Below are 27,388 nucleotides of genomic sequence, written 5' to 3' on the forward strand. Positions count from 1 at the left end.
CCTTTAAGCCTAGTGAAATCAATCCCACCTGTCCCTTAGTTCAGCGCAAGAGAATGGATAAAAGAATAAATTTGAAATCCCATATTGACATCGGAATCAACAGTCAAGGAATCCAATCAGTCCCACTCAGATAGGATAAGAACCTGCCCTCCACTATCAAATCTTACTGTGAGAGTTTCCAGTGTGATCCAATCAATGGCAGAGAATCTAACTCAACTCTCTTCCTTTCCGTCTTTAAACCCACCGCCCTATACTGCGAAATGAGTTTGTTTCATAATAAGTTGCAAAAGAACTAGAATGAACACCATCCGGAGCTATGTCTGAAAGAAAGTAGATTAATGTAGGTACGCTTAGCGCTTGGTAGGTCAGGAGCAGAGGTTGTAGTATAGTTGTTTCAAATCCAACTTCTGAAGCACAGGGGATATCCAGTTCACTTTTCATAGGTTTTCCTAATCAAAAAGCCCTGTTATAGCAAACTAACAACTATAGTTTCTAATGAAAGCAAATGAGCTAGCCAAACCCAACAATAAGAGGCGAGAATGATTACGTGATTGTTGTTCAAAGAAGACAGGATTTAAACCTTCCCTCAAGTAGACAGGCAAGTCTGACGTCACCGTCTTCTTCTCTGGAGAATTGCTGAATATCTATGAGTTTTTCACACCAAGCCATACATCCTGAAGCATCCACATAAGAAAAGGCCAAGCACGAGCAGTTTCCTAGGCACCAACTTCGACATCCTTCTGCGTCAGCTATGTTTGACAAATAATCAGTAGAATCAGGCAATTTCATATGTTTCATTTGCCAGAACACATCTTTTTCCACAGTCGTCATGGCTGCTGCATGTGCGGATTTCTGACAATTCAATTCCATTTTCCTAACGCACACTCCGGTCCAGTTTCCTCTGTTCCACTCTTCATCTGACCTGGGTTTAGACCCTTTTAAGCAGCTGCATATAGTTGAACTAAACGTGTCGCAAACTCCAAAAGGACTGCATGTTCCATAAATTTCACAGCGGTTAGTTCGTGATGCTTCCCAGTTTTTTTACCATCCATTGCCCCAACGAACAGACTCTATATCCAAAGGAGGAGTTGTAATTATTGCGGGAATAATATGTTGTTCCATGGTCTATATTTTGCTGGAGCTCATAGCCACTCAGATATGCGTTGCTCATGGTCGGCATTCCATTAAACTTGGATTTATCCCACTGTCCACTTCTCCAGTATGGATTTGATCCATTCCAAGCGAAAAGCCAAGGCGCTGTCTCTGATGTCACTCCAAGGACAAAGCTTCCTGGCGATCGATCATCTTCACCTTTCCAGGAAATCAAGTATTTTTTTTCTTTCCTGTTTTCACATTTACTCCGATCTTCATGTTTGGCAGGGGAGTGTCGGTTGGCTCATCAAAGCTTTCCCACATTCATTTACATTCCCATCTTGAAGAACAAGGTTTCCAAAGTCTGAAAGCACTGCTGCAGAATAATTAGACTTCGCCATGACATTTGTAGACCAGACAGTATTTTGTTGCCCATCAAGAAGCTTCAGATTTCCATCTCCGCCTATTATCAAACTCGCAGATTGATCTTTGTGTCCAAGTGGCTTGTCCCTGTTGGCCACCCAGACAACTTTGGAGAAAATAGTGTTCTTGTACCATATTCCTACGCACTGCTTTTCCGATCCGTTAGGCACGAAGAACCCGAGCTCGAAGATTTTACGAGGAGAGACAAGGTTTTGGTTCTGAATGAGTGGCCTTGATGCAGTTATATTGTAAATTGTGCTGCTTTGAAGTGCTTGAAACAGCGAGCAGACGAGCAAAGAATACACAAATACACAATCATAAGAACAATGATGAACAAATTCAAGAACCATTTGTGAAAATTGCCCTGGGAAGTTTCACCTGTTATAGGCAGATCGAAAAGGATAAAAATGGGATTACTGTGAGCCAAGCTTACAGTGCTTAGATCCTCTGTGTAAGTGCACTCACAAAAAGCCAATATTCCTTCGGGATAGTGGTATTTAATGACCAGAAGGGTTTCGTTTGGCAATAGTAAAATGGTTTGAGTGGGAACTGGGGCTCCCAACGGCAATCATTTTTCAAAGTATAGCCTCCATGACCCGCTAAGGTTGGGCTTTTCTTCTCCATTTCTCCAAAGTTGACGCGGTTTCACAGGTAATATTTAGATCTTACTGAACCAATAGAAGTATTTGTGGCTTCTTTTCCTTTTTCCTTATAAATGACAGGATATCGAGACATTCAGGATTTAGGAGATTGAATTCATCTGCTGAATTTGAATGTATCCATTCTTCCTCTTGTATACAAGAATATGGTGATGACTAGCTATATGACATGTTAAAATATGTCTCGAGTTTGAACTCATCGAATAATATTTAGTCTAAATAAATTAGATTGGCCAACCTCGTGATTCTGTGGGACTTCTCCTTCGGTCTAGCTACTCACGATTGCATTTTTTATTTTTATTTTTGGTAAAAGGTAAGAGAATCACGATTGCATTTTTGTTCAGTCGCAATTGTAAAAAGAAGAAGATTGCGTATGGATTTCATTTTGCATCCGTTTCTTGCATGTGTAGGAGACAAAAAAAGCGAGAAGAGCGTGCATGTTTTATTCAACTTTGTCAAGCTGGGCCACACAATATTTGACAAAACAAAAAGGAGAACAATCATGAGTTAAGTAGAACCCACGTCAACACGCAACACGTGATGCAACGCAACACAACGCAACACGACATACCGACATATAGTTTCTCTAAAAATAGAGAATTTCTACACGTTATGTATTAAATATATATTTTTATATATAAATGGTGAATTATTATTTTTATTTTATAAATAAATAAATAATAAAAAAGAGCCAAAAATGAATTTACATTAAAAAAATTAATCCATTATTTGTTAATATCATTCATTGTTTCAATTTGACAAATTCAACTCCGCTCCAATAATCCATAAAATTTAAAGGGAAAAAAACAAGCGATCCACATTCTGGACTCTAGTGTCAAAGTGTGGTGGAAGAAAAGAGAAAAATAAACTTCGGGAATGAATTGTGTGTCATGAGAAGTGAGAGTCGGAAGAGAAGAAAAGACTAGGTTTTTCTTTTTTTCCCATTTATTATTTTTATTATTTTTTATTTTCTTACATATTTACATTTTTTTGTAAGAGTAAGCAATATATTAATAGGGGTCAAACTGTACAAACAACACGGCTCCAAAAGCTTACACTCAAAATGAACACGCTCATTAAGAGTGAAAGGAAGCCGCGGACAAGCAAACAAAACGACCAACATCAAGCCAACGGCAAAACAAGCCTGGCAAAAACACCTAAACAACCACCGAAAAGCCTAAGTCAAACTACAATCAGAGGAAACGAAGATAATGGGGTCCACATCCCACGAGCATTGCATCTACCTGTTCCTGGGAGAGTCCTCAACATTCTCAAAGGTAAGGGCATTATCCTTAACAACCTTGAGGAGATGCTTCTTCATGGCCGAAATAGATAACGGCTCCCCCGAACAGAATATTATTCTTGTTTCTCCGAGATGATGTGACACGCCCCAAAGGAGAACCGGGCAACACACTTATAAAACTCCTTGCCGCCGAGCAAGGTAATGGCCCAACGGAGAGTCTCCTCCCAAGTCCCGTTGGTCGTGGAAGATTGCATCTAGTAGCCCAGAAAAAGGCAATACTCGAGGTAATGCGACAACCAAAAAAGAGATGATTGATTGAATCATGCACCTCATTGCAAAAAGGGCAGGAAACAGCATCAATCCTACCATAAGACATGAGAAGAGACTGAGTAGGTAACCTTCTATTGGTGATGAGCCATAGGTTCAGTTGGTAGCGAGGCAGGATGGCATTACTCCAAATGAAACAATGCCAATTGACTCTGGCCTTCTTCCTCCTTAAGGCCTCCCAAGGCGAGGCCACCGAGAACAAGCCCATCGAGTCCTCCCTCCAACAGAACCGATCTTGGGTTCCAGACAAGGAAGGAAGCGGCGAACCCCAAGACTCAATCTCTGCTCTGATAGCTCGTCCATCCTCAGAGAAGAGATCGGCAACCAAAACCTGCCTAGAGAGACCGGAGCTATAGATGAGAGGATCCATGAAATATAAATTCAAAGGACCCCCGGGATGCCAATTGTCGAACCAGAGCGACGCTGATAATCCATCGCCTAACATATTTACATTTTGACTTATCATTTGTTGAAAATTTTTAAAATTGACCCGTACATGTCAGAATTCCGAACTCACAAGTCGAAATTTCCAACTCGCATGTCAGAGAGTATCAAAAGAGTTAACCAAGTATCGAAAAATCCAACACATGTTGATCGAGTGTTTAAGAGTATTGAAGAGTGTCGAAAGTGTCAACTATGTGTCGAAGTGTTCAATATGACACGAAGGTTCTTGAAGAGTGTTGGTGCTTCCTAGATCATAAGACCCCTAATTGAGTCGAAAAGCAAAGCATGTGCATGGAATTCCGGATGACTTCTTTGCTTCAGCCACACAAAGCAAAAAGTGAAAGGACTTTTTGCACACTTGTAATACGAATGCATTTGACTGCCATATTCACAACGTGGCACGTGATATTCATCCTAAGCTGACAAAGCTAAAAACCCATGATGATAATTATTATAAGTTTTTAAATTTTTTAAATTTTAAATTTTCTTTTCTTTTTCCTTTTTTGCCTTTTTTTCAAGGCCAACAAGGTTCACCGACAACCCTTGCAGCTATGAAGGCCTCACCCAAACTAGGCAAGGGCCACTGTTGATCCTCGTTGGCCCTAAAAAAGGAAAACAAAAACAAAATTCAAAATTAAAAATTAAACAATAAAATCAATGTCGGATGGGAAATTAATAAAAAAATCCATGTTTGATGATTTGTAGGAAATTACACTCAAATGATCGATTTTACTCTAATATAGAAATTAAGTGAGCAAACAAAAAGTTATGGCACTTAATTGAGTGATGTATGAAAGTTGTGACACCCGTGTTATTCTTCTCCTAAAAATTGCTAAGGACTTACACTCACAGAAAGGAAAACCATCTCTCTCCCTCGTTGCTCTGACCTTGTCTGTATGTTCAAGTTTTTCTTCTCCTGAAGTTGGTTTTTCCACGTTCAAATTGCTTCTATTGTGGGTTGGGTTGACCATTGATCATTTACAAATTTTGCGCTGATTGCGCTTGGGTCAAGTAACGTTAACTTGGAGTTAAAAGTTCATTCTGGTTACTTTGACAACTGTCCTTTCTTTCGTATTTTCATTGGGGGAAAATCCAGGAACTTTAGTATAATGATAATGTCATTCTTGAATTTTTAATTTGTTTAATATAGTCTCTAGATTTTGATCTAATATTCAGTATGCTCCATAAAATTTTAAAAATTAAATAAATCAAAATTTTAGGGATGACGTTGCACATTGGGCCTAAATTCTAAGGATCAAATTATACAAATTAAAAGTTCTAGGATGACTTTGTACATTGAATCAAAGTTCAGAGACTATTTGTGCAATTATCCTATTCATTTAATTTGAAATTGACTTGTAGATTGTCATAGCCTTGCAGCAACAAGAGGCATAATCTAAAATATGTATGAAAATCACAGTAGAATCGTACCATTGTAACGACGATATTACCCATTCTAAGAAAATTGATGAAATCCTATCGTTCGATGCTTGGCAAGAGTCAAAACACGAAAATATTGGAGGATGATTGTAACAAGATGGCCTAGTCCACGTGGGACATGTGACATCCAGATTTTTCGAGTCATAATTCGACTAGATAGGTAGGGCCATTTTCATCGAAAATTTGGAGGACCGTTCTTGAATTCGAAATTGGGATGCAAGTTAGATTATATGACGGGAAAAGTCATGAAATGGACAAGGATGCTGATGGATTTATTTAAAGCCCAATTGAAATATTGTTTGTTGAGAAGTGAACCAATTTAAGTAAAATTGAAGAGGGAAAAATAAAGAAATTCGTATGCCACCTCTACCCCACATTTTGGCCTACCTAAATGCTTCTAGAAGGGGTAGAATTGACAAGAAAATGTGGGTGGTTGACAGCCATAGTGGCCCACGTATGGCTGACATGAGAGAGAGAGAGAGAGAGAGAAAAGAAAGAGAAATTGGTTTTCTCTTCTTCTTCTTGTTCTCTCCTCCTCCGTCGACGAACCCCCTTTCTTCCTCTTCTCTTTGGTTGCTCGGCACCATGGAAGCCGAAGAAGCCGAAGAAGCTCCGCCCGTCGCCGCTTCTCGTCGCCGTCGTTGCCCACCGAAGCCGGAGCTACCGCCGCTGCTCCACGGTCGTCCGCGCGCCCTCTGCCCTCTCTCCTTCCTCTGGTTCGATCAGAACCGACCAGCAGGAGCAGAAGCAACGATCGGCGTTGCTTGAAGGAGCTGCAGTCGCGCCGCACGCCGCCTCGCCGTTCGCCGTCCCGTGCTCCGCCTGCCTCGGCTTCTCCCTCGCTCAGCCCTCTGTTTCAGCGAAGCTTCAGATTTGGTGGAGCTCCGCCGGAGCTGTCCACCCATCCTCCGGCCACCGTGAAGCCTCGCCTTGGTTCGGTTCGACCCCTCCGTCCATTTCCGACCCAACCAAGCTTCGGATCCGCCTTCCCTCGCCCTTAATCAGCCGCGCACAGAGAGTGCAGAAAATGGGTTTCCAGCTGGTTCGAGCTCGTTTTGGGCCGTTTCCGGGCCCCGAACCCGAGCCGTGCTTTGGGGACAATCGTTCCTCGCGCCGCCGCCGTCGGATTGATCCGATTTGCGCGCGATTTGGTGAGTAATCTCACTAATCCAGGATTAGTGGCTAATTATGCTTTAAGCTGGTTTAGATTTAATTAATTATGTTTAGGTTGTTAGATTAGAATAAATTAGCAATTATTAGTCAATTGTGATGTGATTTAAATAAATTGATTGTGCAATTAGCAAGTAGACGTGGTCTACTAATTATTGGAAGTGCCTTGGGATTTTTCCCGACCCTTAGTGGGCTCCAATTAGGCTTTTTCGGGCCTAAGTGGATTTTTAGTATTTAATTATTAAATTTCGGAATTTCATTAATTAATTATTTATTTTCCGAAAATTCAACTGAGATGGTCCGAACCTACCGGAATATTGTGCTGATGACCATGGTGAAGTCCGTTTATTTAATTGGGCTTTATTTTGTCTAAATTGAATTTTTAATATTAATTAAATAATTATTTATTTTTCGGAAATTAAGATTTTAATGGCCGACGACCGAAATCTCGTGCGATCATCGTGGCGCGGTCCGTTTATTTATTTGAGCTTTACGTTGCATGGAATTAAATAAATTGTGATATTTTAGAGATTTACTCTAAATTGATTGGAATTGATTGAGACCGAATTATGGATTAGTAAATGGCGTGGTTAAATTCTGTAATTGAGTGTTAAATTATGCAAATTGAGTGCGATTGGATTCTTGGTATTTAATTCCAAAATTTGTGGATTTTGATATTTATTCGAAAATCAGTGTGTCGGGTTTTGACACCAAAATAGTTTTTGGTACTATATGAAATAGTGGGATTTCAAAAAGGATGAATATCAATTTTTCGGATCAAGTTGACCGTGTACCCACGCACGAGTAATTTCGGGTGAATTTTTAATACGAAGAAAAAGGCCGTGCTCATCATTTTAATTGAAGCATTTGAGTGCAATGCACGATGCCCCGGGCCATATTTGAGTGATCGTGTGATGGTTATGAGAAATCGTCCGGTCATTGAGCCGGACGTTATCCCTATGTGGGATACCCCCGGACAACGGGAAGCTGGTCGCAGTTGATTCGGGACCCTATGCTCCTTCGGGAATGCCGTCGACGTAATGACGAAGCCGCGCTCCATGGGGGAGGCGATGCGGGCAATGCCGAAGACCGCCAATAGAGTTGGCCGTACCCTTGAGGGGTGTAATTAACAATTGGAACGCATGATGGTTGAGTTTGATGCGCCGGATTATGAGACAAAATTGTGTGACATGGAATGGGACGTGTCATAACGATTTGGCCATATAATCTGGACCCTTGTGATTTATTGAGTTGAGTGATGCGTTTCAATTCTTTGGATGTATCGATTCTATACGTAAGGTATGTGAATTGACTTGCGGAGTGGGATCTCGAGGCCAAGGTAAGTCCCCTCACCTGTGCGTGTTTAGGCAGCCTTTAGTATAGTAGTTTACTAATCGGGCTTAGTGGGGTAGAACTCGCTGAGACGTAGTCTCATCCCAGTTTGGGGAAAAACATTTCAGGACCCCGTTGAGGAGCTGAGGAGGACTCTGAGAAAGAGAACTCGAAGGTGAAACCTGAGTAGAAGGCTTTTGGAAGAAGAAGATAATCCCGAGAGAGATTTTGAGTATGACCTGAAGGGATTGAGATTTCATCTTCTTTCGTGAACTCCAATTGATGTGAATAGTTATGAATTGGTTTGTGTTTTATATAAAAGTTTGGTTATAAATTTCAATATGAAAAATATGACCCTGCTTTTCTATCCCATCGTTTTATTGTCTGGGGATTTTTAACTGCTTCCGCATGTGCTTAATAAATTAAAGGGTCGGCGATACTTGTCCTGGGATATCGCATTATAAAATCGACCAAGTGAGAAGGATGTGTGCGTGCCCGAGGATCGGGGCGTGACATCCAGTTTAAGTGGTATCAGAGCTAAGTTGAAGATTGGAGTGATAAGGAGCGTTGACCATGGGATAGTTAGTAGGAAAGACCTTTAAATTCATCTTTGGTGCATGTCTCGTGTTGGCTGGATGCTAGAATTGATTGTCGTGTGAGAATCGCTCATCTTCCAATCCAGTGTGGATGTGGAAGACAGGTTGCAGTGTAAAGACTGAACCATGAGCGAGCAGGAGCTGAGAACTCCTAGTAAGAGGACAATGTCCTCTGTGACTCGGGATAAAGCACTGACAATTGTCGGTACCCGAGGTGGTTGTGGCGAGTGTTGGCTTTGGCCGGCTCGGGTGTAAGAGTACCACCGCAGGTTGGTACTAGTGTAGCAGCGTCGAATGATCCTAAGTTCGATAGGATCGTTCAGATGCAAGTGTTCCTTGGGAACTGGATGAGCCAGGAGGCTTAGGATTGAACCGCCGTCAGTGTTGCAACTGCCGTTGTCGCTTCACCTGCTGAGATTCAAAGTGGAGATGTGATCGGGAGAAGTCATTGCATTCGAGCCGAGGTATAGATCCGTTCGGGCGAAATGAAAATCGTCGGGGAAAAGATCGAGGTCGAGAGTGGTTTTAGCAGATCGATGGAACAACCGGGAGAAGAGTGTGTACTGTCACTTGGCAAGAGATAGAAGACTCACCTGATAAGTGTCAGAATTGTAGAAGGAAGCATGGATGAATCCAGTGTCCGAATATGACTAGAACCTATTGTGATGATGACCAGCGTGGCCATCAGGTGAAGGACTGTCAGTGGAAGTCTAAGGTGGCATGGACATCGTCACTTTGTGGCGTGAAAGAATGGGAGTAGAATGGACCTTGCACCAATCGAGAGAAAGAATGTGTCGAAAGTGATTTTATCGAGTAGCGCGAGAGTTTTGTGCTAAGTAATAGAACTTAAATTGTTGAAGTAAAAGTGAAAGAGAAGGGAATCACTATCAACGGTTGTGCTTGACTAGTTCTAAGGTGTGAGTTTGACACGCATGAATAGTGTGGGCTCAAGCGGCATTTAGTGATAATGAATCACAATCTTGGAGTAAGCCAGTTTAGTCCATTAACATGTGAAAGTGTCGAAGTTATTGGGAGTTGAAAATAATCTTCGATTTCATTAATCTCATTGGCTGGAGGCAACTTGTTTGTTAGACGGAGGTTGCCAAGGTTGCTTAGCGATTGTCTTGGGTAGGTGATTGAAGAACTAGAGATGGAGGACATCTCGGTGGTCTAAGAATTTCTAGATGTGTTATCACAAGAACCGTCGAGATCGCCGTCAAAGAAAGAGATAGAAAGTGCGATCGAGCTAGCACCAAGATGGAGCTATTCTCGAAGGTTTCTTACCATTGTTGTTGTTCGAACGGTAGAATTGAAAATGCCGATGTGAAGATTGATGAATGAGGTATTCGTGCATATCGTGTATTACTTTGGGGAAACATTAGTTTTGTTTGTGAAAATAAGAAAGATGGTTTGTTGCGAGTGTGCATCAACCATAGTCAACTCAATTAGGTGAAGATCAAGGACAAGTGTTCTTTACAAAAGATCAATGAATGGTGTGACTAGTTATAAAGAGTATTGATGTTTTAAAGGTCGACTTGAGATTATGAAGTCGTTAGTTATGAACCAGGATGGAGGTTGTAAGAAAGACAACGTTCGTACTTGATATGGTCTTTATGAGAGTATTGTAAGATCGTTTGGCCTCGGTGAACACTTGACCATTTGTCATAGATTTGACAAATTGAGTGTTCAAAGAATACCTAGATCAATGGTGATCGTGTGATGTAGCGACGTTCTAGGGTGTTCATTAAGCGATGAGGATCACGAGAGCCCCTAAGAATGGTCGTGTGGTTACAGGTAAGAGAATCTTCATGGGCCAAGCCAAGATCTAATTAGTTGTTAGCAGATTGAGATTAACATCAGTGTCAGAGATCAGAAGCCGTGGGGATTGGACAGATTACTATAGAAGGGTTGTGAAAGAATTTTCAGCATTAGCATCATTGTGAGGTTGACCTCTTGAGAAAGAAGAGAAATTCATTGGCATAGACAAGTACGAGGATAATTTCCAAAGCTTAAGTAAGATCGGCTATCGTACTTGTGCTAAACTTTTCATTTGGCTCACGGAAAGCATGAAACTTTTAGTGATGTGTCTTGCCAACGATTGGGTATGTATTGATACAACATGAGAAGATTGTTGTATACCGTCCCGCTAGTTGAGACCCAACAAGTTGAACATGAAACGAGTGTCGTGAATCAGAATTTTGGCGAACTATAATGATGTTATTTGGTATTATCTTGGGAGAATGAAATAAGTAATTAATGTGTTGAGCGAGAGTCTTTCAATGTGCGAGGCGGCTAAAGTATAGACTTTACTTGAAAAGAATTTGAAATTTGGTTTTCAAATTTGAGGTAGGCTACCTTTTAAATTTTATAGCCGCCCTCAAAATTGAACCAAATGTTCAAGTTAGAATCGACGCCTAGTTGACAAGCAGAGATGTTAAGAAAATCTTATAAGAGGATCGGCAAGAAAGAATCTAACTTTGAAACTTCCGAGGATGGAACGTTCGGGTTCCATGAGGAATGAGTGCACTTAACACGTAACACTTAGGGAAAAGATCTTGTCGAAGTTCATTATAGTATCACGTTTTTGACCGAGATGGGGCAAGTAAGTCGAATCGACGTCGGCTAAATTGGTAGATAGATATGAAGGTAGATATCGCCAAAGCGGGTTGCAAGTGTCAAAGGTGTCGGTAGAGTGGAAGTTCGGTGAATGCAAATCGGGAAGATTTTAGCATCAATCGAGAGTCCCAATGGAAATGGAAATATATGGCTTACTAAGAATTCGGGGATTGCGATACCATTTGAGAATAGTGGTTGATCGATAGATGGAGTTAGTCCACTTTGGTACAATATGAGTAGATCTTGTTTTGAGTATGTAACATCCAGTTTCAGGCTCGATTTCGATTAGATAAATTGGGCATTTCATCGATGCGATTACGGTGTTTTTCTCGAGTTGGCCACTCATGAGATAACTAGACCTAATTTGGGTGAGTTATTAAGGACCTTAAGGCAAATAGACTTGAGAATTCGACCATGGATCGACTTCCGACCGTGCTCATCTTTAGAGATCATTGCGGCACAATATAAAATCGATTTGAAATCGAAATAGATCGGCTCGGCGAGATGAATGACCGATCGTGGGTGACTCCACTAAATTGGAAAATTCTCATCGACCGGTACTAATTTGATGTTTCTATCGTTTTGGGACCCGTGTCCGTATTTGAACCTTTGAGATTTTCACGACAATCGAGAGTCGCCAATGTGTCGAGTCGGTTCGGTGTGGCTCGAAGAAAATCGACCACGGGTCATTTGTCCTAAAAGCTCGAACACTACCCAGTAGCCTAGGTCACACTAAAAGCGTGTCGGAGTGAAATTAACCGTCAATCTAAGTTCGATCTCAGAAAGTGAAGATCCTATCTTGCCATAAAGTGGGTATACCGAAGTGTGTGTCTCGGATAGTTCACTGACATGGAGTGTCGAGGATGAATTATATCTCGAATCTAGATCAGAGATTATAAGTTGGCAGAGTTTTCAGAGGGTTCTTTATTAAGCAGTGTATAGCGAGAGTGTACGAATTTCGGTGGTGAAAAGAAAGTGAATAAAGATTTCAGGCCAAAGTCATTACAGTAGCCAGTGATTACAGTTGCCAAGATCAGTGCCAGAGTTATATCAGTTTCAGCAGAGCAGATCAGTCAGATAGTTTCTTTTTAATCAGTGCAAAGCAGAGTGTACAGGATTTCAGTCGGTTGAGATGAGATCAGAAATTAGAAAATCGCAAGTCCAGATGTCAGCTCAGTAATCAATGTTTGCAGTTGTCAGATCAGTGTCAGAGTATAGATTACTCAGAATTGTCAGAAATTTTCAATCGTTAAGGTTCGAAGGTTTATTAGAGAGTCGAGAAAAAGAGATCAGATGTGGATGACATAATGTCTTATGTGAGAAGCTCGGTTCGGTTGTTGGTTCGAAATAGTGGATTTTGTGTACAAAGATGATCTCTTTAGTCAAGTGGTTAGACAACGCCACGAGACCGAATGATCAACGTGGAAAAGTGAGACTCGATGAGACGGCAATACCCCCCACCTTTCGTTTATGGATTGGTAAAGGTTTAAATTTCGAGGACGAAATTTTTATAAGAGGGGAAGAGTTGTGACATCCAGATTTTTCGAGTCATAATTTCGACTAGATAGGTAGGGCCATTTTCATCGAAAATTTGAAGAGGACCGTTCTTGAATTCGAAATTGGGATGCAAGTTAGATTATATGAGGGAAAAGTCATGAAATGGACAAGGATGCCTTGATGGATTTATTTAGGCTTCAATTGAAATATTGTTTGTTGAGAAGTGAACCAATTTAAGTAAAATTGAAGAGGGAAAAATAGCAAATTCGTATGCCACCTCTACCCCCACATTTTGGCCTACCTAAATGCTTCTAGAAGGGGTAGAATTGACAAGAAAATGTGGGTGGTTGTGACCATAGTGGCCCACGTATGGGCGACATGAGAAGAGAGAGAGAGAGAGAAAAGAAAGAGAAATTGGTTTTCTCTTCTTCTTCTTGTTCTCTCCTCCTCCGTCGACGAACCCCTTTCTTCCTCTTCTCTTTGGTTGCTCGGCACCATGGAAGCCGAAGAAGCCGAAGAAGCTCCCGCCCGTCGCCGCTTCGTCGCCGTCGTTGCCACCGAAGCCGGAGCTACCGCCGCCGCTCCACGGTCGTCCGCGCGCCTCTCGCCCTCTCTCCTTCCTCTCGGTTCGATCGTAGCAGACCGGCGGAGCGAAGCAACGATCGGCGTTGCTTGGAAGGGAGCCGCAGTCGCGCCGCACGCCGCCTCGCCGTTCGCCGTCCCGTGCCCGCCCGCCTCGGCTTCTCCTCGCTCGCCCCCTGTTTTGGCGAAGCTTCGGATTTGGTGGAGCTCACGAGCCGGCCCACCCATCCTCCGGCCACCGTGAAGCCTCGCCTTGGTTCGGTTCGACCCCTCCGTCCATTTCCGACCCAACCAAGCTTCGGATCCGCCTTCCCTCGCCCTTAATCAGCCGCGCACGTGAGAGTGCAGAAAATGGGTTTCCACTGGTTCGAGCTCGTTTGGGGCGTTCCGGCCCCGAACCCGAGCCGTGCTTTGGGACAATCGTTCCTCGCGCCGCCGTCGGATTGATCCGATTTGCGCGCGATTTGGTGAGTAATCTCACTAATCCAGGATTAGTGGCTAATTATGCTTTTAAGCTGGTTTAGATTTAATTAATTATGTTTAGGTTGTTAGATTAGAATAAATTAGCAATTATTAGTCAATTGTGATGTGATTTAAATAAATTGATTGTGCAATTAGCAAGTAGACGTGGTCTACTAATTATTGGAAGTGCCTTGGGATTTTTCCCGACCCTTAGTGGGCTCCAATTAGGCTTTTCGGGCCTAAGTGGATTTTTAGTATTTAATTATTAAATTTCGGAATTTCATTAATTAATTATTTATTTTCCGAAAATTCAACGAGATGGTCCTAACCGAATATTGTGCTGATGACCATGGTGAAGTCCGTTTATTTAATTGGGCTTTATTTTGTGCTAAATTGAATTTTTAATATTAATTAAATAATTATTTATTTTTCGGAAATTAAGATTTTAATGGCCGACGACCGAAATCTCGTGCTGATCATCGTGGCGCAGTCCGTTTATTTATTTGAGCTTTACGTTGCATGGAATTAAATAAATTGTGATATTTTAGAGATTTACTCTAAATTGATTGGAATTGATTGAGACTGAATTATGGATTAGTAAATGGCGTGGTTAAATTCTGCAATTGAGTGTTAAATTATGCAAATTGAGTGCTGATTGGATTCTTGGTATTTAATTCCAAAATTTGTGGATTTTGATATTTATTCGTAAAAATCCCAGTGTCGGTTTTGACACCAAAATAGTTTTTGGTACTATATGAAATAGTGGGATTTCAAAAAGGATGAATATCAATTTTCTGGATCAAGTTGACCGTGTACCCACGCACGAGTAATTTCAGGTGAATTTTTAATACGAAGAAAAAGGCCAGGCTCATCATTTTAATTGAAGCATTTGAGTGCAATGCACGATGCCCTGGGCCATATTTGAGTGATCGTGTGATGGTTATGAGAAATCGTCCGGCCGTTGAGCCGGACGTTATCCCTATGTGGGATACCCCGGACAACGGGAAGCCGGTCGCAGATTGATTCGGACCCTATGCTCCTTCGGGAATGCCGTCGACGTAATGACGAAGCCGCGCTCCATGGGGAGGCGATGCCCGGCAATGCCGTAAGACCGCCAATAGAGTTGGCCGTACCCTTGAGGGGGTGTAATTAACAATTGGAACGCATGATGGTTGAGTTTGATGCGCCGGATTATGAGACAAAATTGTGTGACATGGAATGGGACGTGTCATAACGATTTGGCCATATAACTGGACCCTTGTGATTTATTGAGTTGAGTGATGCGTTTCAATTTGCTGGATGTATCGATTCTATACGTAAGGTATGTGAATTGTCGACTTGCGGGCAGTGGGATCGAGGCCAAGGTAAGTCCCCCTCACGTGCGTGTTTAGGCAGCCTTTAGTATAGTAGTTTACTAATCGGGCTTAGTGGGGTAGAACTCGCCGAGACGTAGTCTCATCCCGGTTGGGGAAAAACATTTCGGGACCCCGTTGAGGAGCCGAGGAGGACTCGAGAAAGAGAACTCGAAGGTGAAACCCGAGTAGAAGGCTTTTGGAAGAAGAAGATAATCCCGAGAGAGATTTTGAGTATGACCGAAGGATTGAGATTTCATCTTCTTTCGTGAACTCCAATTGATGTGAATAGTTATGAATTGGTTTGTGTTTTATATAAAAGTTTGGTTATAAATTTCAATATGAAAAATATGACCCCGCTTTTCTATCCCATCGTTTTTTATTGTCTCGGGGATTTTTAACGTTTCCGCATGTGCTTAATAAATTAAAGGGTCGGCGATACTTGTCCTGGGATATCGCATTATAAAATCGACCAAGTGAGAAGGATGTGTGCGTGCCCGAGGATCGGGGCGTGACAGGACAAGCTCCCAAAATGAGTAGTCTAAATAACCACACAAACTCGTGAACATATGGAGATGGGTGTTAGCTTATATATGACTCAACAAGGCTTTTCCCATCTAATTTTGGATTTGGGATATACCATGACATCCCTGGATTAACTCACTCAAAGTATTGTCTACTTTGGCCCGTTCCATACCAAGCCTCACAGTTTTATCATTTGGCGTATAAACAGAAACTTTCCCAAGAGATCACCCATCTTGATAGTACTCTAACTTAGGCTCACCTAACTTTGGAGTTCCAAAGCAAAGCTTGTCGTTACGTCAAAAGTCGCATTAGTGAGTTAATTTTAATTTATATATATTCAGTACATAGTTCGGTTCATTCCTGCCCCATGTGCTATCCTAGAAGCCTACTAAGAGTCGCTCCTTGTCCAAGTCATATAGCCCAGGCAACCACTCCCCACCCTCGTCAGACTAGGTCGTTAAAGGCTCGCTAGCTTTTGCCCGAGTCATCCTCAAACCACACATCTATTAGAGAGGTACCTACTATAATACCATATTGTGACATCCCTAGATTAACTTACTCGAGGTATTGTCCGCTTTGGCCTATCCCATACCGAGTCTCACGGTTTTGTCCTTTGGTATATAAGTGGGCAGCCCTCTTGTATGGCCCAGTGAAGTTTTGCCTTCTCTGTTGAATCTGAACAAGGTAGCAAACAGAAACAATATCTAGTTTCAGTACCATATTTTGTTGAAAATGGAAATTACTTCTTCAGAGAGTGAGACAAACCAGAAAGAAAGTCGTCCTGGCTCTTGTTCGGCAAGTACTCATACACTATTATCTTTTCTTCTCCTTCTGTGCAGTAACCGACAAGTCTCACCAGATTTCGGTGTTGCAGTTTGGATATTAGAAGGATCTCATTCTTGAACTCTGCTATGCCTTGGCCTGAGATGCTCGAAAGTCTCTTCACAGCTATCTCCTTACCATCATTCAGCTATCAGATCTTGGTTGATCTCTGTATTTCCCTCGGAGAAGGCTTATTTTTACCTTATAAACGGGGCAAACCATGCCTGCCCAAGTTTGTTTTTCACATTGTCAAAATCATACACCAGCAATTCAGATGTGTCACCTTGCTTCATTCGCTCTTTCCATGCAAATTCTGTTAGCAGTTCCTCTGATTTGTGGGCTGTCGCCAATGACTTAAGCAGTCTTGGGATTGTCATTTTCCTAAAACTCCCTTTCTCTTTTCGCTCAAAGAAGGCTTATTTTTATATAGGATAGTGGGTGTGTGACAATGATCCTGGATCACATAATTTGGCTATTGACCATCTCCAAGACAAAAAGGTCCATAGGAAGACTTTCCTGCTCTCCTTTTCTTTTTCCACTTCTTAATCAAAACTTGATGGAAAAGTTACTGGAACTGCAAGGAGGGAGTATCATCAATTGGACAGGACACTCAAAATGACATCGACTTCTCAGAGCAAATCAAGAATATGCTTTGACATCAGAATGGTATCAATTTTGATAACCAAAATGAATGCGCAGTCACATACCAATTCCACAGTGAAGAACACTCAAAGTATTCATATGCATATTGAGATTATCTCGATGCATACAGACATTCTGAATTTTTGTGCCTTCGTGCACACATAAAACTCTTCTAATAGAGCGATGGCAACTGGGAGCCCCTCACTGTCTCTATGTTTACATCATAGATCAACGCATTAGTGCAACAACGGATTATTTATTCAAGCAGATAATTTGATCAACACTGAATTCCTGGAAAGATGAATTATTCAGAGACAATGCATATTAGAGTTTTATCTTCCTTCAGCCATAGTAATGGTGATGGTATTCCTGGACCGAATGTATTCTTCTTCTGATTGGACTTCATGAGTCGTTGAGCGTTGAAATGTAAATGCTGGTTGCTTTGGCTGTGGAAGATCAGACTGCCCACTTAGCATTAGAACCACAGCTGACATGTCGGGTCTATCTGTGGCATGTCCCTGCACACAGAGAAGCCCTAATTGAATGCATCTCATCACTTCTGAAGGCAAAAATGCGTCACCAATGGCTTCATCCATTATGTCCAATCCTCTGCCTTCACGCCACAAGTGCCATACCTGTAACAACCGGTTGATTTTTAGATTGTCCCAGGGATTACCGATGATTGAAACCTGAATGGAGATATTAGTTTGAAGTTAGATCTGACGCTTACATAGGTCAGGAGATTGAGATGCTCTCCATGGTAATCTAAACTTGTGTTCTTCTTGCTGCTGATAAGCTCCAATATCAGTACGCCAAAGCTATAAACATCAGATTTTTCAGAAAATATCCCACCCATGGCATATTCGGGAGACATGTAACCCTGTATGACTTGGACATGTTATGTTCTCATACTAGGATGCCATCATCATAATAAAGGTATAAAAACTCATACAAATGGAAGGTTCACGAAATACAGCTCAAACAAAAAATCAGACTCAAGGACGATGGCATGAGAGGTCAGAAACCAAATCGACTAGTACTGCCTTTCTAATACCTTTTAGCATTTGCGTTACAGAACTGGTTAATAATTACTATGAACAAACTTGTTGAGAAAAATTCCCAATATGTTTTGAAGATTGACAAAACATTAAGGATTCCTGATTCATATGAGAATCATTTTGAGGCGCTCTTACCTAACGACGAACTCTACTTATGGAAACCCAACGTTTGTTGTATGGGCAATGGAATTATAAGAAGATTCTAATCTTGTGATCCAAGTAGCAATCAGATCTTCTCATATCATTTAGGTCCAACGGGAGGATTGGATGAATGATCCTCAGTCCAACGGTCAGCTTGGAAATTGAAGAGTATAAAAGGAGATCATGGTGCTAAAAGAAAACAAGATTTGAAGTCTATAATTCTAAAGTTCAAAGAGAACCTCGACATTTTCATACTTGTCTCTTTGAGTTGAAATTGTAATCTTTGAGAGGCTGTCGTTTAGAGTGACTATGTGAGATTAGAAGATACGATCACACATTCTGGAGAGTACTCAAACTCTATAATCTCTAATTAATTCTCTAATGAAATCCAACCAATAGGCTATCGGAAATTCGGAATGAGAGAGTGGATGTTAGCTTACTATAAGCCAAACTACTATAACTGTTGCCACTATAACTGTCATGTGCAATATATTCTGGCCCTTAACCTCTCTTTCATTTTTATTGATATTTTATTACACACAATAGTTCTAATCCCTTCGTAGTTTTCATCAAATGTTGTTCTTTCACAATATTGAACTTCATTGTTTTAAATTCCGCTTTAATTGTGCATAATCACACATTCATCCCCTCAAGGTCATAGTACTAGCCACCTCATAATTGGCTTATTGGAACCATTGGATGTAAATGGAAGAATTTTCTAGGTCATATTAAAGGACAATAGTTGGAACATGCATGAAGGGAAAGGTGAGCACATTAAACTGCTAATCTGCTGTCTAGGTGACAAATTGCCTCATGAGTAAGTACTCTTAAGACCGATGATAGAATGCTTACAGTGTCCCCACAACTTTGTGAGTATTTAGGAAAACTTGAGTGCCTTCAAACATCCTCGCTAGCCCAAAATCTGAAATCTTGGGATTCATTTTTTCGTCCAAGAGAATGTTGCTCACTTTCAAATCTCGATGTATGACCCCAAGGCAAGAATCACGGTGGAGGTAGAGCAGCCCTCTTGCAATGCCTTGGATAATGTGGAAGCGGATGCCCCAGCTGAGTTTTGCCTTCTCTTTTGAATCTAAACAAGGTGGTAAACAGAAACAATATCTAGTTTCACTGCGGTATTTTGTTGAAAGCAGAAATAAGTTCCTCAGAGAGTGAGACAAACCGAAAAGAAAGGCGTCCAAGCTCTTGTTCGGCAAGTACTCATACACTAGTATCTTTTCTTCTCCTTCAGTGCAGTAACCAACAAGTCTCACCAGATTTCGGTGTTGAAGTTTGGATATCAGAAGGATCTCATTCTTGAACTCTGCAACGCCTTGGCCTGAGCTGCTCAAAAGTCTTTTCACAGCTATGTCCTTACCATCGTTCAGCTTTCCCTGTTTTCAAACGAACATAACAATCAGATCTTGGATAATCTCCGTATTTCCCTCGGCGAAGGCTTTTTCTTTACCTTATAAACAAGGCCAAACCCTCCCTGCCCAAGTTTGTTCTTCACGTCGAAGTTGTTCGTTGCAAGAAGTATGCTGTCCAAATCATAAACCATTAATTCCGACGCATCACCTTGCTTCATTTTCCCTTTCCATGCAGTTTCCCTCAGCAATTCCTCTGATCTGTTGGCTGTGGCCTTTGAATTAAGGACCCTTGGGATTGTCATTTTCCTAAATTTCCCTGCAATTTTACAAACAAAACAAAAACGACTGATAATAAGCGTGAGAACATGAGAAGCAACAGTGTTTCTATTGTAGTGATTGCCAAGCTTCTGAAGCCATTGCTTTACAAATGATACAATATTCTTATGTCTTGGTTAACATGAAATCTCACTTACACAGCCATGAAGTGCACATCTTTTATTACCTCTCCACTTGAAAAGACCACACACTGAAATGCCAGCTCCGAATAACACGATGCCAGAAATAGTACTTAGGCTGATGATGAGTTTTGTCTTCGGAGGTACACCTGAACTGGGAAAATACATTATAAGAACCACAGGCAGTGCAAGATTAAATGCAAATTAATTCAACCTTTCCAACCTTTATCCACATCCACAAGTCGAAGAAATAGATCTTTGCCTTCTCTGGAGAATTGCTGAGTATCTATGAGGTTTTTACACCAAGCCATACATCCTACAGTCTCCACATAAGAAAAGGCCAAGCACGAGCAGTTTCCTAGGCACCAACTTCGACATCCTTCTGCATCAGCTATGTTTGACAAATAATCAGCAGAATCAGGCAATTTCATATGTTTCATTGGCCAGAACACATCTTTTTCCACAGTCGTCATAGCTGCTGCATGTGCGTATTTCTGACAATTCAATTCCATTTTCCTAACGCACCTCCAGTCCAGTTTCCTCTGTTCCACTCTTCATCTGACCTGGGTTTAAACCCTTTTAAGCAGCTGCATATAGGTGAACTAAACGTGTTGCAAACTCCGAAAGGACCACATGTTCCATAAATTTCACAGCGGTTAGTTCGTGATGCTTCCCAGTTTGTTGACCATCCATCCCCCCAACGAACAGACTCTATAGATCCTTCCGATGAGATGAAAACATATCCAAAGGAGTTGTTGTAATAATTGCGGAAATAATATGTCGTTCCCTGGTTGATATTTTGCACAAGCTGATGGCCGCTCAGGTATTTGTTGCTCATGTTCGGTATTCCATTAAACTTGGATTTATCCCACTGTCCGCTTCTCCAGTATGGACTTGATCCATTCCAAGCGAAAAGCTGAGGTGGTGTCTCTGATGTCACTCCAAGGACAAAGCTTCCGGGCGATGGGTCATCTTCACCTTTCCAGGAAATCAAGTATTTTTTCTTTCCTGTTTTCACATTTACTCCGATCTTCATGTTTGGCAGGAGAGTGTCGGTTGGCTCATCGAAGCTTTCCCACATTTTATTTGCATTCCCGTCTTGAAGAACAAGGTTTCCAAAGTCTAAAAGCACTGCTGCAGAATAATTAGACTTCGCCATGACATTTGTAGACCAGACAGCATTTTTTCGCCCATCTAGAAGCTTCAGATTTCCATCTCCGCCAATTATCAAACTTGCAGATTGATCTTTGTGTCCAAGTGGCTTGTCCCTGTTGGCCACCCAGACAACTTTGGAGAAAGTCGTGTTCTTGTACCATATTCCTACGTACTGCTTTTCTGATCCATTAGGCCCGAAGAACCCGAGCTCGAAGATTTTACAAGGAGAGACAAGGGTTTGGTTCTGAATGAGTGGCCTTGATGCAGTTATATTGTAAATTGTGCTGCTTTGAAGTGCTTGAAACAGCGAGCAGACGAGCAAAGAATACACAAATACACAATCATAAGAACAATGATGAACAAATTCAAGAACCATTTGTGAAAATTGCCCTGGGAAATTTCACCTGTTACAGGCAGATCGAAAGGGATAAAAATGGGATTACTGTGAACCAAGCTTACAGTGCTTAGATCCTCTGTGTAAGCGCACTCACAAAATGCCAATATTCCTTTGGGATAGTGGTATTTAATGACCAGAAGAGTTTCGTTTGGCAATAGCAAAATGGTTTGAGTGGGACCTATAGCTCCCAACAGCAATCATTTTTGACAGTACAGCCTGCATGACCCGCTAAGGTTGGGCTTTTTCTTCTCCACTTCTCCAAAGTTGACGCGTTTTCATAGGTAATATTTAGATCTTACTGTTGTGGCTTCTTTTTCCTTTTCCGTGTAAATGACAGGATATCGAGACATTCAGGATTTAGGACACTGACTTCATCTGCCGAACTTGAATGCATCCATTCTTCCTGTTGTATACAAGAATAGGGTGATGGCTGGCAATATAACATGTTAAAATATATCTCGAGTTTGAGTTGTTGAATAATATTTAGTTTAAATAAATTAGATTGGCCGACCTTGTGATTATGTGGGACTTCTCCTTCAGTCTAGCCACTCATGATTGCATTTATGTTCAACCACAATTGTAAAAAGAAGAAATTGCCCATGGATTTCATTTTACATTTATTTTTTTGCATATGTAGGAGACAAAGAAAACAGGAAGAACGTGCATGTTTTATTCAACTTTGTCGAGTTGGGCCACACAATATTTGACAAAACAAAAAGGAGAATAATCATGAACTAAATAACATCGACACCAACACGCGACACGACACGTCAATATGTCATTTTTCCAAAAATAGAGAATTTCGACAGGTTCAGATATGTTATATATTATATATACATGATAAATTATCATTTTATGATTATTTTAATCAAATTAATTTGATTCAAATTCATAAAAAAGATAAATAATTAAAAAGAGCCCGGAATGAATTTATATTAAAAACATTAATTCTTTTTTTTTTTTATACCTAGGATCCGTTAGGCCCGACCCGCTTACTCGCCAATCCACGGCCCGTATACTGTCCAGCCAAAAAGATAAGACAATCATCTCTGAGAAGAACCTGTTTAGGATTGTGGACAAATCTTCCAAACCTTGATCCATTTCAGCTTATCAGAATTAAACATCGCATTGTTACAGAGTATTTTTCCTCTTTTTACGCAGATGCTAAAGGAGTCTCTCCAATGATTCTCTTATGCTGATTATGCAGGACCTTTATGTTAGGAACATGAAACGTTGATGAGAAGAAATTGGAGAACAAGGCAAGCGAAATTTTACATGGAAAGCCCAATCAAAATCAGAAAATAAAGCACATGAGCTCGCGGTTTTCGGAGTTACAAGTTACAACTATAAAAGATATTGTCCCATTTTGTAGGAGTTAAAGCATACGAAGTTATGATGAAAATTACATATATGCCATTAGCAACAATAATTTTTCTCTACTATAACAAATAAATTACATGTATGCTATTAACAATGAAAAACCCTTCTATTTTTATATTATTTTCCTCTATCGAACCCCACAACTCCATCAATCTCCCATCTGGAGGGTGATCTTTAAACTGGCAATAGTCTTTTATATCTTCACTTGTCTTTATAACAAAAAATGTCTTAGTGCGGTAGTCTCCTCATTACTAACCAAGGAGGCCAGCTGTGGCAATGCACAACCTCAATCTCTTAGCGGTGATAGCCTTGGTTAACATATGTACTGGATTTCTTGCACCAAAGGTCTTCTTCAATGACAATATCTCATCATCTATCAATTAACGAATATGATGATACTTCACTTCAATGTGCTTTGCCCTTAACTGAAATGGCTCCCCTCATGCAGGCATCATGGCTAAGTGCATGGGTTGTGTTCAAGCCAAGCGGCCATAAAGGATGAATCGGTGACCGAGTCACTTGGGAATTGATGAATCTATGGCTTTTAGTAAGATGAGACCATGCTTCGGGCATGAATGAATGAGCCACGCGCTATCAAGCCATGATCCGAACAAGATATTGGTGTTCTAGCGTCTAGTGGTGCAGATGTGACCTCATTCGATGAGTCCATGTGGTCCTCGGTTCTCATGCTTGAGGAGCTATGGATGAGTTGGCTTGGTTTATTTCTAGTGTATGCAATGGCATGTGAAAGACAATAAGAATGTGTGTGTTGGCAGGCTCTATGTTGGTGCATCGAACTCTTCTCTCATTTTCGATCAGTTGTTGCTCCATGAGCTAACGTTATATGCAAAAAGCGTGGGTTCCTATGTTGCATGCCTATTGTGATGAACATGTGTGCCTTTGGCTGTCCCTTCCATCACAGCATCCTTTAGGATGCTTGGTTGGACTAGACAGTAGGGTTCCTGTTCCATGAACATGATCTCATTCGATTGTTCAGATGGACCACGAATGCCTACTTGTTCTCTTGGATGCGGAACCTCTTCATGGGTATGGGGTCATTGGCCCTTGTTCCTAAATTGTTAAGCATTTATTGGTTCACCGGAATGACGCTCTTGCCTTATCTTTGACCAAGTAAAGCCCTTAAGCTTTGCAATCGATCATGCCCGGCGAACGTTGTGAAGGAAGGCTACCTGGTTGATTCTGCTAGTAATCATATACTTGTTTCAAAGATTAAGCTATGCATGTATAAGTATGAACAAATTCAGGTTTTGAAACTATGAATGGCTCATTAATTGTGACACAATCATCAGTTGGATAAAACTAGCTTGTTTCACGATAGTCTAAACTCAGCTCACGTTACTTATTGGTGGGTGAATAATTCGACACTTGGTGAATTCTACTTCACAATGATAGGAAGAGTCGACATCGAAGGATCAAAAAGCAACATCACTATGAACATTTGGCCACCACAAGCTAGTTATCCTTGTGGTAACTTTTTTGACTCCTCTAGCTTCAAATTCTGAAGATCTAAAAGATCGATTGGCCATGCTTTTACGGTTTGTATTCGTACTGAAAATAAGAATCAAACAAACTTTTACCATTTTGTTATACACGAGATTTCTGTTCTTGTTGAGCTTATATTAGGACACCTACGATATTTTTTAACAGATGTGCTGCCCTAGCCAAACTCCCCACCTGATAATGTCTTTTACTCAGATCAGTCCATGTGCGCGGACCTTAGATCTAAAAGAAGGGGCATTGCCCCACCTCCATTTATGGAATAAGTAAAATAATGTTAAAAGTAGTGGTATTTCACTTTTATCGTTTGTAGCTCCCCCTACAACTCTCAAGTCATTTCACAAAGTCGGACTAGAGTCAAGCTCAACAGGGTCTTTTTTCCTCGTTGATTTTGCCAAGCTCATTCCCTTGGCTATGATTTCACTGAATAGTAGACAGAGACAGTGGGAATCTCGTTAGTCCATCCATGCGCATCACTAATTAGAAGACAAGGCATTTGGCTATCTTAAGAGAGTCATAGTTACTTCCTTTGTTTAACCGTGCTTGGTTGAATTTCTTCACTTTAACATTCAAAGCATTGGGTAGAAATCACATTCCGTGAGCATCCATAGGAACCATCGCAATGCTTTGTTTTAATTAAGCACTTGGATTCCTCTTATCTATACCAGTTTTGAGTTGACTATTCAATGTCCGAGGAAGGCCCTTGAAGGAGCCGTTCCTAATCCGTCCCCTGATTGGCATTTGGCAACCTACTCTCGCCACAAGAGTAGCCGAGCAGTCCACAGGTAGTTGACGGGTTCGGGATTAGAATGCTAATTCAACTTGCCAATAGAATGATGAACAAAAATGATGAAAAAAGTGTAGAAGTATTCTACTTCGATCTTCAATCTGTCCAGGTGAAACTCTAATAATAAGTGATATACTGTTCGCTCAAGCGAGAGATGGCTCGGAAGCATCACTTGGAAAACAAGCTTTGTGGTTGACCCGGCAGCAAAAGAAAGACCCTCCAAAAGTTGAGGTCATAAGGGAACTCTTTCACCGGAGAACAACTGACTTCCAATTTTTCAGAAAATAGCTCTCCCATTGATCAACAACTTGCCACGACAATGCAATCAGCGTGTGTTCAACCCATTGGCTATGGACAGTGTAGCAAAGCTTGTTATGGAACAATGCTTCACATGCATTTGTATTGAACTAGATCGAACGTGGCCGAGCCATGATAAATGCTAAGGTCTAATAGTATTCTAGGCACTATCATACAAAATGACGGCAGCAACTTTCAGGTGCGGTACATTAGTATTCAACCTTATCAAAAGCAAACTTCCTAGTATAACTCACCATGATGGCTACTCCCAGCAGACACTTTCAAACCGGATGTAGGTATCTTCCGTTGACCAGCAACTCTATTCAATGTGTGAGTGACAAAATACCAAATGATGTCTTATAGAAGAGATTAGAATCGACAGAGATTCTTCAACTGCTAGAGCCAGGATCGCACCCACGATTACCCATGCTTCTCTCCACAACTCTTACAACATCACTTTTTCCTCTTGGAAGACGAACATTGGAGCAACTTATTTTCATTTTATGACTCTGATCAATAAAAGGGGAGAATTACCAAAAAAGTCCTAAACCTATTGCAATTGTGCCAATTCAGTCCTAAACTTTTTTTTTTTTTGCCAATTTAGTCCTAAACCTTTTACAATTGTGCTAATTAAGTCCATCCGGCCAAAATTGGCCGGCCGGCGTTGATGTGGACGTCGGTCGTCCGGTGAATGCTGACATGGAATTTTTTAATTATTTTTTCGAATTTTTTAAATTTTTTTTCGAATTTTTAAATATTTTTCGAATTTTTTAATTCTTTTATTTTTTTCATCATCTTCTTCGCCTCTCACGGCGAGGTCGCCCGCCGGCCACCGGCGAGGGCGAGGCCCCGCCAGATCCGGTAGGGCCTCGCCCGCCGTCCACAATGCGGCGCCGATCGGGAAGCCGCGAGCTCGCCGCACTCCGGAGGCGCAATCGCAAGGCACGGATTGAGGCGGAGAGAGAGAACGGTTCCGAGAGCGGCGAGGCAACCTCCTCAACCGGTGAATCTTCGGGTGACTATCCCTCTCTCTCTCTCTCGTTTGAAGTGACGGAGCGGCGGCGACGTAGCGGACGGCGACGGGTCAAGCGGCGCGGTTGGTGCAAGCGCGGAGTATGCTCGGCCAATCGTGACCGAGACGTGGCGGCCGATAGGGTTTCGGGGGAAGACAACGGCGACGACGCGTCGGGCGGCAGCTTGTCACCTGTTCGTAGCGAGGGTACGGCACAACGGCGTTGCTGGTCGGCGAGATGGCGCGCCACTGCAAATGGCGACAAGACCAGGATTTGTCTCCGAGACAGCGCTGGGCTACGCCGAGCAGATGCTTTGGCGGGCGACCGACGCGACGGAGATCCGGTGCAGCGACGGCGTCGGGGGTTCGGGCAACGTTGACGGCGCCTCCTTCTTGCTCGGATCCGCCCCCTTCTCTCGGTTTCTCTTCCTCTCTCCGGCCCCTCTTCGTAGATCCGGAACTCCCTTGCCCAGAACTCCTCCTCCGGCCGATCCGAGATCTCCGGCGGGCCTCGCCCTCCCTGGCCGGCGAGGTTGGCGGCCGAGGCCGTCGCCGCGGATCCGGGGCGGGGCCTCGCCCTCGCGGTCTCGCCAGCCC

At 41.9% G+C, this 27,388-nt stretch overlaps 3 protein-coding genes across 3 annotated transcripts; all 3 read right to left on the minus strand.

Moving 5' to 3' along the window:
• Positions 1–3,466: 3,466 nt before the first annotated feature.
• LOC120294089 lies at positions 3,467–16,729 on the minus strand. Its single transcript, XM_039313996.1, has 3 exons — positions 16,526–16,729; positions 16,320–16,435; positions 3,467–4,079 (listed from the first exon to the last, which is right to left on the minus strand). Exons 1-3 carry the CDS (start codon positions 16,565–16,567, stop codon positions 3,467–3,469), a joined length of 771 nt encoding a protein of 256 aa, XP_039169930.1. The 5' UTR covers positions 16,568–16,729.
• Positions 16,730–17,233: 504 nt separating this feature from the next.
• On the minus strand, positions 17,234–21,921 carry LOC104429861 (G-type lectin S-receptor-like serine/threonine-protein kinase At1g61490). Its single transcript, XM_039313099.1, has 8 exons — positions 21,805–21,921; positions 20,469–21,697; positions 20,293–20,394; positions 19,889–20,106; positions 19,604–19,814; positions 19,276–19,513; positions 17,955–18,042; positions 17,234–17,859 (listed from the first exon to the last, which is right to left on the minus strand). The coding sequence occupies exons 2-8, from the start codon at positions 20,755–20,757 to the stop codon at positions 17,557–17,559; spliced, it is 1,449 nt and encodes a 482-aa protein (XP_039169033.1). The 5' UTR covers positions 20,758–21,697; positions 21,805–21,921; the 3' UTR covers positions 17,234–17,556.
• LOC120294090 (G-type lectin S-receptor-like serine/threonine-protein kinase At1g61390) lies at positions 20,815–21,776 on the minus strand. Its single transcript, XM_039313997.1, has 2 exons — positions 20,952–21,776; positions 20,815–20,832 (listed from the first exon to the last, which is right to left on the minus strand). Exons 1-2 carry the CDS (start codon positions 21,774–21,776, stop codon positions 20,815–20,817), a joined length of 843 nt encoding a protein of 280 aa, XP_039169931.1.
• Positions 21,922–27,388: the final 5,467 nt, after the last annotated feature.

The sequence above is a fragment of the Eucalyptus grandis genome, chromosome 5 (genome assembly GCF_016545825.1).
Source record: "Eucalyptus grandis isolate ANBG69807.140 chromosome 5, ASM1654582v1, whole genome shotgun sequence".
NCBI lineage: Eukaryota > Viridiplantae > Streptophyta > Magnoliopsida > Myrtales > Myrtaceae > Eucalyptus > Eucalyptus grandis.